The 15,377-nt window shown below is 38.3% G+C and overlaps 1 protein-coding gene across 7 annotated transcripts in view; it reads left to right on the forward strand.

Moving 5' to 3' along the window:
• The window catches only part of ZNF536 (zinc finger protein 536), a 1,078,439-nt gene that overhangs the window by 682,172 nt on the left and 380,890 nt on the right, over positions 1–15,377 (forward strand). For 5 of the 7 annotated variants that reach the window (XM_085640136.1, XM_085640135.1, XM_085640138.1 and 2 more), the window contains one exon: positions 10,679–10,748. The exons of the other annotated variants lie outside the window; for them this stretch is intronic. In XM_085640136.1, the coding sequence (XP_085496262.1) occupies positions 10,679–10,748 (70 nt within the window). The remainder of the gene's footprint in view (positions 1–10,678; positions 10,749–15,377) is intronic. 7 annotated transcript variants of the gene reach the window in all.

Raw genomic sequence — 15,377 nt, forward strand, 5'->3', positions numbered from 1 at the left:
TATCCTTGTATCATACAACTGCTAGAGGAACACTGCTCATCTGAACCACCTCACTTGTTACCCAGCCTGATTAGTGTCTCCTCCAAAGTGTTCAAGTAGCTTATTGAAAGCCACTATACTGACAAAAGTGATTGTTACATTGGCTGGTGTGGACAAGCAGAGGAGATGAACTACAAAGCACAAGAGTGACCATGGAAACTCAGCATAATATGGGATCCATGGAAAAACTAAGGGGGTATCGCTCCTTGAGCCTATGGAGGGACAGATTCAAGGGGAACGATGCTAGGGCCAAGATGTGCTTGTAATGAATACTTGCCGGATATGGGCCATCATGTTGTGGGTTGGAGTGGTTGGTATTGGGTTGTATTAACAGTTGTTTCATTTTCAGTAATGGGATATTGGTGGAGAAAGCCCAAAATATGTTCCTTTAAAATAAGTGATTGTTACAAAACATGGTTAGCTTCACTCTGAGAACAGTAGGTCACACTTATGAACCCAGAACAGTGCACATATTTTTCCTTATTTAGAGATTGGAGGAATGGACAAGCGCAACATTTGTGATGGAGTATCCCATCCACCAAACTCTAAATAGGGCCCTTAGGGTTTAGCATTTGGCAGAAAGGGTACTTTGTTGCAACTGCCCCAGAGTACCCTCTACACAAAACCCATGATCCACTCTTCTGACTTGCTAGGGGGCAGAGCTTCAGTATCTCAGTGATAGAGCCAGAGCCAGACATAGTGCTCTGAAGGCCAGACAGATTATGGATCATTGGAGTTTTGGCGGTTCAAATGCCTGCCCGATTTAGAGTGGGCAGTCAAATGGCAAGATTTACTCTGTCATGGCTGGGTAAAATCTGGCAGTAAGGGATAGTGAAAATGTTAAAATGACCCTCACAGCATAGGAGACAACTCCCATCATGGGGAATCATTCGTTTTTGATTTTTCAAAAAACAAACTCCAGTTTCTGAAGTCTGTTTTTGAAAAAACAAAAACATGTTAAAAGTTTGAACATCTATCTGCCAATTTGACGGTATCGCCCGTCAACATTTTAACACATTGCCAGTAAGTATAGATGTCCACAGGGCTGGTGCTCATCTCTAAATGTGGAGCATGGGTAGTCTGTCAAGATGGCTTAGTATTTTACTCTGATGGAGTACGCAAACTGTACTCTGCACTCTAAGTCAGGCCCTGAATCTGGTATCCATCTAAGCACAAACCCTGATGTCCAAAGTGAGGTTTACATTCAAAGAGGAGGTTTCATTCAAAGAGGTGGTCAATAATGCACAGACGTATGCCTTTAACCCCTTCAGTGCCCATGACGAGCTGGACTCGTCATGGGCTGCGGTGGCGCTGTGCCCATGACGAGTCCAGCTCGTCATGAACTCCGCCCGCTAATAAAAAGCGCGGCACTGGGCGGGGAAAGGGGCGGGCATGCAAGGGGTTAATATGTTGGCTTAATTCAATTCCCGTTGTTGTTTTCCAATAGTGAATATCATGGATCTTGCCCATAAATTAATGTTTTCATGAAACTTTCCATATCCATCTCGTTGAGCAGTGGCATTATTTTAACCTATCATTTAAGAATTAATGCTCTATGGAATCCCCTCTGTTTCATTTCCTTTCTCTCTTTTTAGGGCAATCTTTGGTTCTGCACTCCATATCAATCAAAATGTATGTTAAACTGTGACTATCACCAGGTGTTTAGGAACCTCCCAAAAAGAATAAACATTCCTTAATATGGCATGGCAATCAACGTGACATTTTTCTCTAAAATATGAGGTGTGTTTGAGAACGTCACACCAACAACACTGAAAAACTGTATTTCTAATTGTTTTTGCTCCTGTTCCTAGAAATATTATTACTGAAGAGAAAATAGTCTGCCAAAGTGTAAAATGCTTGTACATATTTTTATGTTTAAAAAGTTAGGATCTTTTTAATAATTACCTGTGCTTGTAAGTGTAATGTATGTATAGGTGTTTCCATGATGCAAATCTACCTGAGAAGCAACACAGCTCTGTACACTGAGGGGTGACAGGAAGGGTTGTCTCTTTGTTTACAATCCCTGGCGCTAGAAAACTAGACCATTCCTAGCAAAGAGGAAGGGGTGTTTCGAAAAGAGTTGTTTTAGCTAATTTTGGAAGTAATGGAGAGAAGAATGGATTTTTAATTGTGCTGGTAGGTTATTAAGATCATAGATGCATAGAGGCGAAGGCTTGTTTTTAGATTGTTACTGTTGATTAGCAGCCGAGCAATGTCCTGTGTTTTGGTGCTGCTTTGGCCAGTTGGAAATGAAGCATGCTGGGAGTTACTGTCTTGTAGCAGTCTCTGAAGAAGATACCGGCCAAAGAGAAGGATGTTGCCACCAATAAGGTTGGACAACATCAGAGTCTGTCCTGTGGTTCTGTAACCTGATACTGGAGGTAAAGTTTAGGAGGGTTAACTGGTACTATACTCTCTGGGTCTTTTTAGCACTGTGAGGTCTGAAAGAAAGGTTGCTATCTTTAAAGACTTTGAGTGACCTTGCACATGCCAATGCTAGACAAGCAAATCTATCCAGGTTTATGACGGTGAGGCGCTCTTAGACTTGTGCTTGTTTCAAGATATTTAGATGGCATCAGTATTGGTGGGTTTACCTTTCTGGTGGATACTTGATCTTTTGGTTTGTATGAGGATATGGCAGTGATTATTTTTGTTGTTGTTGACACTTTAAAGTAGGGGAGTATGGTTATATTGCCAGTGGATTTTTAAGTCATAATAGACCAAGAGCATTCTCAGATGGTTGATATAAAGGTAGAAGTTCACAGGATGGACACTTGAGGTACTTTGTGCATCACAACTATGGCTGGGTTCTAAAGATGTTCATCTGGATGAATTGATATTTACTGTAGAGGAAAGAGATAAACTTTTGTTGTGTGGGGCTTTCAAAATCAATGCTGGCTGGTGGGATGTTTATCAGTGGTTGATGGTCAATGGTGTTGAAGACAAGCAATGAAGAATCAGGAAGGATGGAATGCTGTTGTTGCCCGAAAGCCTGATTGGTAGCAGTTATATTGAGTCAATTTAAAATTATTAGTGGAATTTCCTGCGTGATAGGAAATATTGCCCTGGAATGGTAGATAAATAATATTCCATCCACGTTACTAGAAGAACTAGACTTAGTTGAATGAATAAAGTCTCTAAAAAACATGCTGTTAAGGAAGCCTTGTGCCTGTTTTTTTTTTTAAATAATGCTTGTACTATTCAGAATTCAGATGAATGATTGGAGCTTATAGAAAAGTTCACAGGGTCTTCGACCCTTGCACCCTGAGACAGCCTCTGTGATGTATGTGCTACAGTTTCCAGTTGATAACATAACATAATACTGGGTCTAAGAAGAAAAATTGGGCGCAGCATAACTAAAGAATGGTGCTTAATAGGCATGTACCCCAGTGCATGAATGGAAGGACAAACAGGCACTCCTTTTTTGAGGGAGGCCGGCAGGTAGATAGATAGATAGATAGATAGATAGATAGATAGATAGATAGATAGATAGATAGATAGATAGATAGATAGATAGATAGATAGATAGATAGATAGATAGATAGATAGATAGATAGATAGATAGATAGATAGATAGATAGATAGATAGATGGATGGATGGATAGATAGACAGACAGACAGACGGACGGACGGACGCGGAGGGACGGATGGATGGACAAATTATTAGCATCTTCATCTACACTCCAGGTGCCTGCAATTCTCTTAGGTCTGCTTTTGCTCTTTGATGAACCAGTTTCTTCCTTTCAGAGGGTCCGTCAGAAGTTCACAGCTTGAGAAACCTATCAAAGGCATCCCTCAGGTTAGAATTAAGGTGGTTCACTGTGGTGGTGCTTACTTTGGGATGCTATGCACTGGGGCACATGGTGTCAGTATTTAGTAAATATATAAACAAACCTTTCCACTACATGCCTGCAAAGCCAAACAAAACTGAAGAGATAGCCAGTAGAGGAAAGGACTAGGTTTAGGTTTGATCTGCATGAAACTAACTTACCAATAGTCAAGATTTTCAACAAGAAAATGAACTGCAGCTTCTTTCAAATGCTTTTTTTGATATGGCAAATTTTTCTAAATCAAATTAAGCATTGCTAATAAATTGTGTCTACCTACTTATCAATCAGTCAGCTACTGTGCAATTTGTCTACTTCCTAAATTCTCTGACACTGAAATATTATTGCCCATCTTTCATGGTTATAACAGTGGAATGCTATTCTTCAGGTTTTGTTCACCTTTAATAATTTGCTGATCTATGTTCAACCGTAAAGACACTAAATGTAATGAAATTAGGACAAGGTTTGGCACTCCAAGCTTACTGTATAGTATAACGTTTACCAGGAAGCCGGTGCAAAAAAGACCTCACTATATGACACACTGTGATTGTGCATGCATATTAAATACCTAATATACCCATTTATTTACCAGACACATTCACCACCAATAGGATATGTGGAATTTCTTTTTGAAATCTCAGGTTTAGGGCAAATTAACCCAGCTCCTGTGTCCTAAGAAACATTTTCACTTCCTTTCAGGCCATAGAGATGATACAAATATGTACCTTATTTTCTATCTTCAATAAGAAATCATGTGTATCTCGCTTAATGTTTTCTCCCTGGCAACAACTTTATGAGTTGGTGAACTGACAGTGCAATAGAGACGCTATGACTGCTTTGCCCCTCTGTTGAAACTTAGCGTGTTATTTTTTTTTAATAGCACAAACTCGACCCGAAGAGAATGGAGTGCTTTACATGAGCACCAGTTACACTACACAAGGATGCTAGGCACAAGAAGATTATGTGATTTGCCCAGAATCACAAGATGTTGAGCCAATGCCTGGACTCGAACCTGGTTCCGCAATTCCAAAGTCAACAGCTCTGGCCACTACGCCACATCCTCTCTGTATGGTTCAATACTCTTGAACCATACTAAATCCTACATCTGTTTCTTTAAGTTTTGTTCACAGTGGACCAATATTATATTGGCAAACATTTAGTCATCATAAAGTATCCATGCGCCTACCAAACCCTGGTCCATGCAATTAACAAAATATAAACAAAAATGTCAATATCACCAGGCTGCTATCACTGTGCCAGCAGAATGTACAGCAGTTCCGTTTTATCATTTAAACCCAAAATGCTTGATGCTTGATGCAAATTAGTCCAATCACAAAATAGATAGGGAGTCTTTTGAATAGCTAGGGAAGTTCTCCCTGTAAGAGATGAGAAGCATCTGACAGAGTGTATATACTTCACTAGTAGTCATGAGTGAAGTAGCTTTTGCCCAATGCACACTTTCCTAATATAGACAACACACCTGAAAATTCCTCCTTATAAAAAAAGACCATACAAATGGATCAGAAAATTAAAGTTGAGATATCATTTGTATCTAAAGAACAAATTCTAATTCAGCAACACAAACCTTACAAATAATACATGTGTGCATTTGTTTTACCTTGTTGCATAGTCATTGTACCTTTGATACAGTACACCAGAAGAAAGGCTTGTGAAAGGCTAGGCTTCGGGACTGAGGCAATGAAAAAGAATCTGCTTCATTTTCAGTGTTTGCATTCATTTCTCCACTGTTGTTAAACCTCTGAGTATTTCTAACTGTGAATTATCTATAAGTCTTCCTAAGGATTTAGTTTTATTGGTCCTTTGCGATATGTGCTCAGAACTTGATTTCTGATCATATTTTCATAATCTATTACTGCATTTATTTGCAAGAGTCCACATGTGTTCACTGTGTTGTGAAGGCCCTTCCAAATGCTACACAACTTGTAGAAAATTCTAGAAGTGCAACTCACTGTATATCAACCATGCTCACGTATTCCTGTAAAGTTCTCCTCTGTTGCTATAGTCATACACATAATACTAGAGCAACATTTCTATTTGGGCAAAGCAACTGTAGACCAGTGCAAACCTGAAGTCCAATTGGTTGAATCAGTTCAGTTGGGAGACAACTTAAGATTGGAGTGTGTTTGTAAATAAAAACCCTGAACTTACACTTGTGTCTTGTGTATCCTTTTGTATATTTCTGCCTGTTAAAATTGTTTAATACGGTAAATGTTGGCATTAAATATTTAGCTTTGCAGTTCCTGAAATAAAAGCTGTTTTCCCTGTGTACAGCAACCTTGATGAGCCATTTGTCTTTTTACCACCTACCCATATATTAATCACAGCACAATGGTAATCACATTTGGAAATCTTGCACATGCCTTTTCTAGAAATTCTTCTCAGATAAGTCTAACATGTATTTGAATAGGAGTATAGCTGTACTTGGGGCATTGTCCAAAAACCTTCTCTCCTCACGCACCTATATCCGCATCACCAATAGAAAAACAGATGCATGCAAGCCATATGGTAAATTGTTCCATCATGTCTTTATTCATAGTGTTAATTATATGATTACATCCTTGTCTGAATGTAACAAATATTTTCAGAGAGATACTGTCAATGACAGACTGTATTTTTGTTGCAGTTCTGTAAACATATTGCTGCTAGTAGAATTCAATTGCATTATTTGTGAAGCATCCTGACATGCTGACGTATTCTCCTTAACTAAATGGTAGATATGTTATTTTAAGCTATAGGTATCTTTAAAGGACCCTTTGCCATAAATCCTCATGTAAATCACATGTTGTCTGCTTGGCTGAGCCAGTTTTACAATGACTTGGGAAAAAGATAAGTATTAAGTTATTGCCCAAAAAAGATTTTATCTTGAGTGGATCCTATTGTACATAGAAGGGATTTTCAGTGTTGTGCAGTTCGTATGTAAAATATCTACCTTCTATCCTTACTTTTATGGTACAAGAAACCTTCAGAAGGAGAAATGTAAACGGTCTTAGAGATCTTGAAATGGTAATGCATAATGTTGAAATCATGAAAGAACCCTGTATATAAGAAGAGTTGATGTCAGATTCTTAAAGTCTGATAAGTTTCACGGCATAGTCCAAATGTGAAAATGAATGAGGTATTATTGTGCTTACTCATTGTGGATATGCTAAACAGGGGAACAACTTCAAAAGTGGTTGTATAAAGTAATAGCTCACAATCCAAGTTTCCAATAAAACAATAAAAAATAGAGTCAAAGGTGCTGCACCCTGAAGGACTCCACACCTACTGGGCATGAAAGAAGACATAAAAGACAGTAAACAGACTGCTAAGTTGAGGTCAGTGAAAAATGAGCTACATTAGTTCAGACATTACCTTCAAAAGGACACTTCTCGCAATATGAGGTGAATTTGGAATGTCTAGAAGACCTTGTTCTAACCTTGTATTGCTGGTGTGATCCTTAAATAAATCAGTAGAACAGATAGTTAGCAGACAAACAGAATGTTTGTTGATATTTACACTTCAGAGATAATGATCCACAGATAGCAATTTAAAAGATGAAATCTGCCTATAGTTTTTATTGGTGTATCTGTGGTTGCTTCTACCTCTCTTGGAGCTGTAACTAAGCAAGGCTCTTATAGATCATTTGCATTTTTTCAAAGACAGTTTCTACTAAATGTGCACATCTGTCTTCAAATGTTATAGAAACTGATTGCAGACCCAAGTTGTTTAACATCTTGCAGAATTTAAAAGAGCTCTCTCTGAGGAGACCTGGTCTCCTAAATATATGTAGTATGAGTGCTTGTTTTCCTGAGTCCAACAGGGTCATCAATTATCTTCCACTTACCTGTTGCAAGATTGGCCTCCCCAATGGTGCCATATAATCAAGAAGCAGATTTTTTGGCTATGCAAACATTGACCATTTTATATGGGTCATTTTGATTGATTTCTGTTACCACTAAGCTGCTAATTGCAAGCAGCATTTACCATATGTCCTCTATCATGCTGTCAAGGCAGTGATGATTTAAGAGCACATATACAATATCTCTAGTACCTTACTACGAGAAGGCTGTACCTACTGTTTCTTGTTGACTTGAGCGAACCTGTAGTAGTCAAACCTACTGAGCAATAGTGAAAGTAACAAAGTAATGCTCAGGCCAGTAGGATGCTATAGTCTGGTCCCCCTTGATTGTGTCATCAGTGGTAAAAAAAAAAGTACAACTGGAAGTATACATTATTTATGTGTGTAAGGCCATAAGGCAGATATGAATTGCAGTGATGTGATAGGATACAGTTAAGGAATCTAATGCAATATGTGTAACATAGATGCATGGGAATGTGTCATTTGATGCAGGATAAAATACAGTCTGGATTATCTCATATACACAATTACCTGACAGCATTAATTCAGTAGATTTTGTTTAATTTCCATCTACATTTTTGCTCTTAAAGTTCTGGTGCTACTTCTTCCCAGCAATTTAGAATTTACTTGGTGATTTTATCTCTATTTCAGCTGAATCATCCCACTACTTCCTAAAGGCCTACATATAATCCTCTTGCATTATATTTCTCTGAGGATCGGCCATCTTACATTTATTTCATGATGATATTTGTGTTTTCCTGGTCTGTGAGACAGTCACAACTACTGTTGGTTGCATTCACTCGATCCAAATCACACACTATCTCTTGAAGTACTCAGATTTACCGTGGTTCTCATCTAACCAAGACAATGCTAGCCTATGTCCATCACCACTTACATGTGTGAGATTCATGATGTCACCATACAATTTCTCTCTCATCTGCGAAATCAATATATTTGCTTATCAATTTCAGAGGTATTCCATTAAACTGCAATTCATTGCTGACACTATTTTAATTACCACATGATTAGGAGTAAGAAAAACACTGAAAATATAGAGGGGGCTCTCTCAGTTGTTTTACACATTTTTAGTGAAACTGGGAAAAAGGGTAATGACAACTGTCAGGTGTTGATTAAAAGTTGGCAAGAGGAAGGTGAGAAGGCTGATGGATGCAAAACTCAAAATCATAACTCTAAAACAATTCCCAGGTAATCTAATCACTACTTACTGTTTCTAGCAAAGTCTTAATATATTGGCCATGGAGAAAAAAAGTACTGCAGGTTTACTCTATACATTTGCCGGAAAGAGATACTCAGAAAATATGATTTGTCATAAAAAAATAAGATCATTTAATTTCCGGTCAAGGCAGTTTGAAATCACTTTATTTTCCAACCTATCAAGTGCAATATAGAGCTTCTTGCTGAGCACACGAAGGCATGAAACAGTAGGAGTGTGGCCCACAGCCTTGTACCAAAAATATGAAAGAGCCAATAAAAGAAAAATATCTGAGACATCACACAACATACGGAACAATCAACATGCAAAGCAGTTCATGGGAAATACGAAGGGCACTCTGCATACCTGCATACCTAAGAGGGTAATAAAATGGGGGTAAAGACACAGGGCGCCACTGATGTACTTCAGGCTGATTGATATCAATCTTATTGATGGGAACCTCCCAAAACTCCTAGAATTCCTTTTTTTGAAGCTGAATCAAAGTTGTATCCTTACGAACATTCTACATATGCAGGGAGAACAGTGGTCTTTTTAAGCATCCATGTAGCCAATCAGCCCATATATATGTTTGAGTAATCAAAAATATTCATGAAAAATTATTCAACTTTATCCACTGTAGGGATAATTGATGCTTCCATAAAACATGTGCTGCTGGCTCACCTACCATGCAATGTAATCCATGTTCTTTTTTTCATGGACTGTGATTAAACGTAATGGATCAGAACTCTATTCTCACCACACCTGTAGTGTAGTACAGGATCGCCACTGCTCTTAAACTAGATTTTCCCCAATGAAGGCAAGTATAATGGACCTCCTTTCCATATTACCCTAGCACCACCTAATGTGCAAGGATCAAGATGCCTTACAGAATATGCTTACAGAAAGACGTTTGCATTTAGACACACCCTAATTTCTGAGAAAGTAAATTCATTAAAATTGAGACATTGACTTCATAGGCAAAAGGAGGAACATGCGTTTTTGAGTGTGTTCAAGAGACATACATTACTGTTCTCAGTTATTTGTTTTTTAGCACCATCTTCCTTTGTGTAGTTCTTTGGCAGTGTATATAGAAAACTCATATTCGTTCCTGCTAGTATTACAAGATTCTCCACCAATAATGTAAAAGACATAAACAGGGTGATGACACGTGCTTCAAAAGATCTATTAGTCAAGGAATGGTATGTTATTTTGTGATTCTCCACAGACATAGTCTTGGTCAGAGAGGCAGGGAAATGGCCATGACTCACTAAAACAAATGAGTGAGAAAGTCATCAGTGGCTCTACAGGTTTTGTATGCTTAGAATATATTTGGCAAAGCTCAACTGCAACTTTTGACTTTATCCAATGAACTTGTTTTAATGATCACTTGTATTGAATTTTTGTTTATTTTTAAAGAATTTGTATACCTGTAATTTTGTAAGTTTCTTTATAGTTGATGCCATTATTATAATAATCATAACTGTTTGTTCTGGTTAGCCCTTTAAAGACTTCATGTTTAAACAGATAAAGCAGATATTTTTGAAAATATGCATGAAATATATAGTCATGTGCTGGCTTTAAGGAGCACCATGTGGTTATCCTTAGCATCATCAACTAATTTCATATGCCCCTTGTCAAGTTATTTAATCTTCCTGTGCAACCATTTGCCCAACTAAGAGTGGGTGAAATAATCATATTAATAGCAAGAATATTAATCAAATTGTTCTCTCTACCCTTCAGAAGCTGTCTTGCATTGTCCTGACACTGATACAGATGTGGAACTTCCACCGCAGAGGTGGCTGCATGCACAGTATGTTTCTGAAGTATTATAATTATTTAGAATGTTAAAATTAAAGACTGAATATATGTTGACCTTATAAAGGCAAATTATTGTTGCTATTACTGTTTTACTAATAATATGATAATATATTGTAACCCAGGACTAAGACTATTCATAAGCAAACATTGAGTTAATAGATGTATGACTCAACACATACTTCAGCTTTAGTAGGACCCATTAATTTAATGATTTAGAACAAGTCATGCAGATAAGTAATGAATGCTTTATGTTTTTGTATGCCACTGCATGTCTCCAAGAATGTGCACAGTAAAGAAACCCTCCCCCACCCACACACAATTTGGAATTGCATCATTATCTTTAGTACACACACTTGACATGTTGTTACTGATAACTGACAGAAATTGATCCATACATTGGTATGGTACCAGAATATCATTACGAAAATATCGTCTGACAACAGTATTGTGTCCTAAACATCTTTTTCTGGAGGTTAGGTATTTCATAGAATATCAATATTCTTTCACTGAACGAGCCACTATTCATATTATGCTTAGGCAGATCTCTGAGTTAAATATGTTGCTTCTATATTCTGCTACTTGTTGAGTTTGATTTTATGAAGACCACTTCCAGCACTCAAATGTGAATATTAGCAACAAGGGGTAGGTGTGATGGATGAGGTTGAGCTAGCATTGAAGTTGCTTGAGCTTTCAGCGTCACAAAATCAGCTCAATGGCATCAGATGTCATCATGGCTGTGTATATTTATATATATATATATATATATATATATATATATATATATATATATATATATTATATATATATATATATATATATATATATCTCACAGCAACTCGCAATACACTCCCGCTTGTGCGCGGAAATCACCAGTGCAGACCAACTTGTGCAGCATTATTTTTTTATTTCTCAATCTCCTCTTGTGTCAGGACGCGTTTCAGCCGTCCAAGCGGCCTTGATATATATGTATATATATGTATATATATGATCAAGGCCTCTGGAAGGCCGAAACGCGTCATGGCGGCTATTGGGTTTTGGATTGAATAAAAACCACTAGCACTTACTTTTGGGTCCGTGTTCGTCTCTTGCGCATACATGTTGTGCTATTGTTGAGGCGATTCCTTGTGGCACATATGTATATATATATATATATATATATATATATATATATATATATATATATATATATATATATATATATATATATATATATATATATATATATATATATATATATATATCTCGCTCCAAGGTTTTCCTCTCTCCCGTCCGGGAAGAAGATAGCTGCACTCGCGGGTTAGGTTGGTAACCAGTTTTTATTTAGCGCTTCACAAACGCGTTTCGGGTCTTCCCTTCGTCAGTGTGTTGTATGACAGATACAGCGCGGCGCCATTTTATATACAAAAAATACATCACATTGTCCATTACGGGCACTAGAAAGCAAGGAAGGACTATTGCCACATAGTTTGTGTGGGCACCATCTTTCAGTATACATGTATCGTATTCACACTCGTTTGTTAATAAAGTTATATACAATATTTACAACAATGTTATCGACAGAATTCATTCTTTATCAAGTGTACTTCATCATAAGTTAAATCTTAACGGAATTGATATCTCGCCGTGGATCGGCATTAATGGTTCCATTGAACCACTCTATTCCTCCTCACTTTCATTTATCTCGCCGTGTATCGGCTAAAACCCCCAGAATGTGTGTACTTTATATTAAGAGGTATATACAGATTTGTCTATCTTTTTAGTTTATCACCTAGACCCCCAGGTGCACCGTTAACTCTTCATTACTATTCAAACCTTTCGGGCTTTTTGTTTGTAGATCAATGATAAATCTCGACTCCAATCTCCTCAATTTAAGTACCCTGTCCCCTCCTCTGGTATGGAGAGGCACATGATCTAGCCCAAAAAATTGAAGTAGGTTCCTGTTGCTTTGGTGTTTGATGGCAAAGTGTCTCGCCACTGGATAGCTAATGTCCCTGTTTGTTATAGCACGCATGTGCTCTAGAATCCTGATTTTAACACTATGTATAGTGCTCCCAATGTATCTTAGCTTACAGGGACACATCAGACAATAGACTACATGTGTAGTTTGACATGTGATGAATTTTTTGATGGTTTCTCTTTCTTTCATACCCTTAATTTCATAGTTAAGGGTTCTTTTACTGAATGCACAGGCTTTGCATTTCCCACACGGGAAAAATCCCCTTAATTCACCAAATGCCCCTTGTTTAGCTGTAGGATTTTCTAGATGGCTATGGACCAATTTGTCTTTTAGTGATCTCGCCTTTCTAAAAGTCATTAATGGGACAGGTGGAATATCTTTCCCAATAATCTGATCAGTTTTCAAAATGTGCCAATTTTTTCTGAAAATGTGTCTTAAGGAATCTGCATCTTCAGAAAAGGTCGTAATTATACGGAATTTGCCCTCTTCTTTCTTTCCTTCCTTTGTGTTAACCTCCAGCAGTTTTTCTCTCGGTATCTTATTGACCTTTTCTAGGGTGTTGTCTAGTAACTTCAAGTCATAGCCTCTGGCAGCGAATCTATCAATGCTCTCTTTGGCTACATTTAAGAAATCGCAGTCCCTTGAGCAGTTGCGTTTCAAACGCAAGAGTTCCCCGTATGGGATGCTTCTCTTCAATTTTTCTGGATGGCCACTAGTTGCGTGTAAAGTACTATTGCCTGCAGTCGGCTTTCGATATAGAGCCGTAGTGATCCTGTTCTCTTGAATCCTCACTTCCAGGTCGAGGTAGTTCACTGCCACTGAACTAATCACGCCTGTGAAGTGTAGATTAAGATTGTTGTTGTTTAGATGGGCTATATAGTCTTTGGCACTATTGGCAGACCCTCTCCAGATTATAAAAAGGTCGTCAATGTACCTGTGCCAGGTCACTATGTTGGCTGTCCATACGGCATTAGTGGGGGACCGGACCACCTGCTCCTCCCACCAGCCCACAAACAAGTTTGCGTAGCTGGGGGCGAAGCAGGTACCCATCGCACCCCGACACCTGCCTATAGAGGTCACCTTGGAAAAGAAATATGTTGTTATATAGGCAGAACCATATGAGCTCAATTAGCATCTTACTATGTTCTAGTAGTTTGATCACCTTTTTATTCAGGAAATATTCCACCGCCTCCAGTCCCTGTTTGTGGTCTATGCATGTGTATAGTCCTGTGATATCCAGTGTTATAAGGACAAACGATGACTCCCATCTAACATTTTCAATACATGCAATGAAATCTTTAGTATCTCTTATATAAGAGGACAACTGTAGGACAAATTGAAATAAAAAGTGATCCACAAAGACAGACAACTTTTCTGTTAGACTACCCAATGATGAAACTATGGGTCTGCCAGGTGGATTTACTTTGTCCTTGTGGACCTTGGGCAAATAGTAGTATGTTGGAATTATAGAGAGTCATCAATCCTATAATTCCAACATACTACTATTTGCCCAAGGTCCACAAGGACAAAGTAAATCCACCTGGCAGACCCATAGTTTCATCATTGGGTAGTCTAACAGAAAAGTCTAACAGAAAAGTTGTCTGTCTTTGTGGATCATTTTTTATTTTTTATTTCAATTTGTCCTACAGTTGTCCTCTTATATAAGAGATACTAAAGATTTCATTGCATGTATTGAAAATGTTAGATGGGAGTCATCGTTTGTCCTTATAACACTGGATATCACAGGACTATACACATGCATAGACCACAAACAGGGACTGGAGGCGGTGGAATATTTCCTGAATAAAAGGGCGATCAAACTACTAGAACATAGTAAGATGCTAATTGAGCTCATACGGTTCTGCCTATATAACAACATATTTCTTTTCCAAGGTGACCTCTATAGGCAGGTGTCGGGGACCGCGATGGGTACCTGCTTGGCCCCCACCTTGGCGAACTTGTTCGTGGGCTGGTGGGAGGAGCAGGTGGTCCGGTCCCCCACTAATGCCGTATGGACAGCCAACATAGTGACCTGGCACAGGTACATTGACGACCTTTTTATAATCTGGAGAGGGTCTGCCAATAGTGCCAAAGACTATATAGCCCATCTAAACAACAACAATCTTAATCTACACTTCACAGGCGAGATTAGTTCGGTGGCAGTGAACTACCTCGACCTGGAAGTGAGGATTCAAGAGAACAGGATCACTACGGCTCTATATCGAAAGCCGACTGCAGGCAATAGTACTTTACACGCAACTAGTGGCCATCCAGAAAAATTGAAGAGAAGCATCCCATACGGGGAACTCTTGCGTTTGAAACGCAACTGCTCAAGGGACTGCGATTTCTTAAATGTAGCCAAAGAGAGCATTGATAGATTTGCTGCCAGAGGCTATGACTTGAAGTTACTAGACAACACCCTAGAAAAGGTCAATAAGATACCGAGAGAAAAACTGCTGGAGGTTAACACAAAGGAAGGAAAGAAAGAAGAGGGCAAATTCCGTATAATTACGACCTTTTCTGAAGATGCAGATTCCTTAAGACACATTTTCAGAAAAAATTGGCACATTTTGAAAACTGATCAGATTATTGGGAAAGATATTCCACCTGTCCCATTAATGACTTTTAGAAAGGCGAGATCACTAAAAGACAAAGTGGTCCATA

The sequence above is a fragment of the Triturus cristatus genome, chromosome 12 (assembly GCF_964204655.1).
Source record: "Triturus cristatus chromosome 12, aTriCri1.1, whole genome shotgun sequence".
Lineage (NCBI taxonomy): Eukaryota > Metazoa > Chordata > Amphibia > Caudata > Salamandridae > Triturus > Triturus cristatus.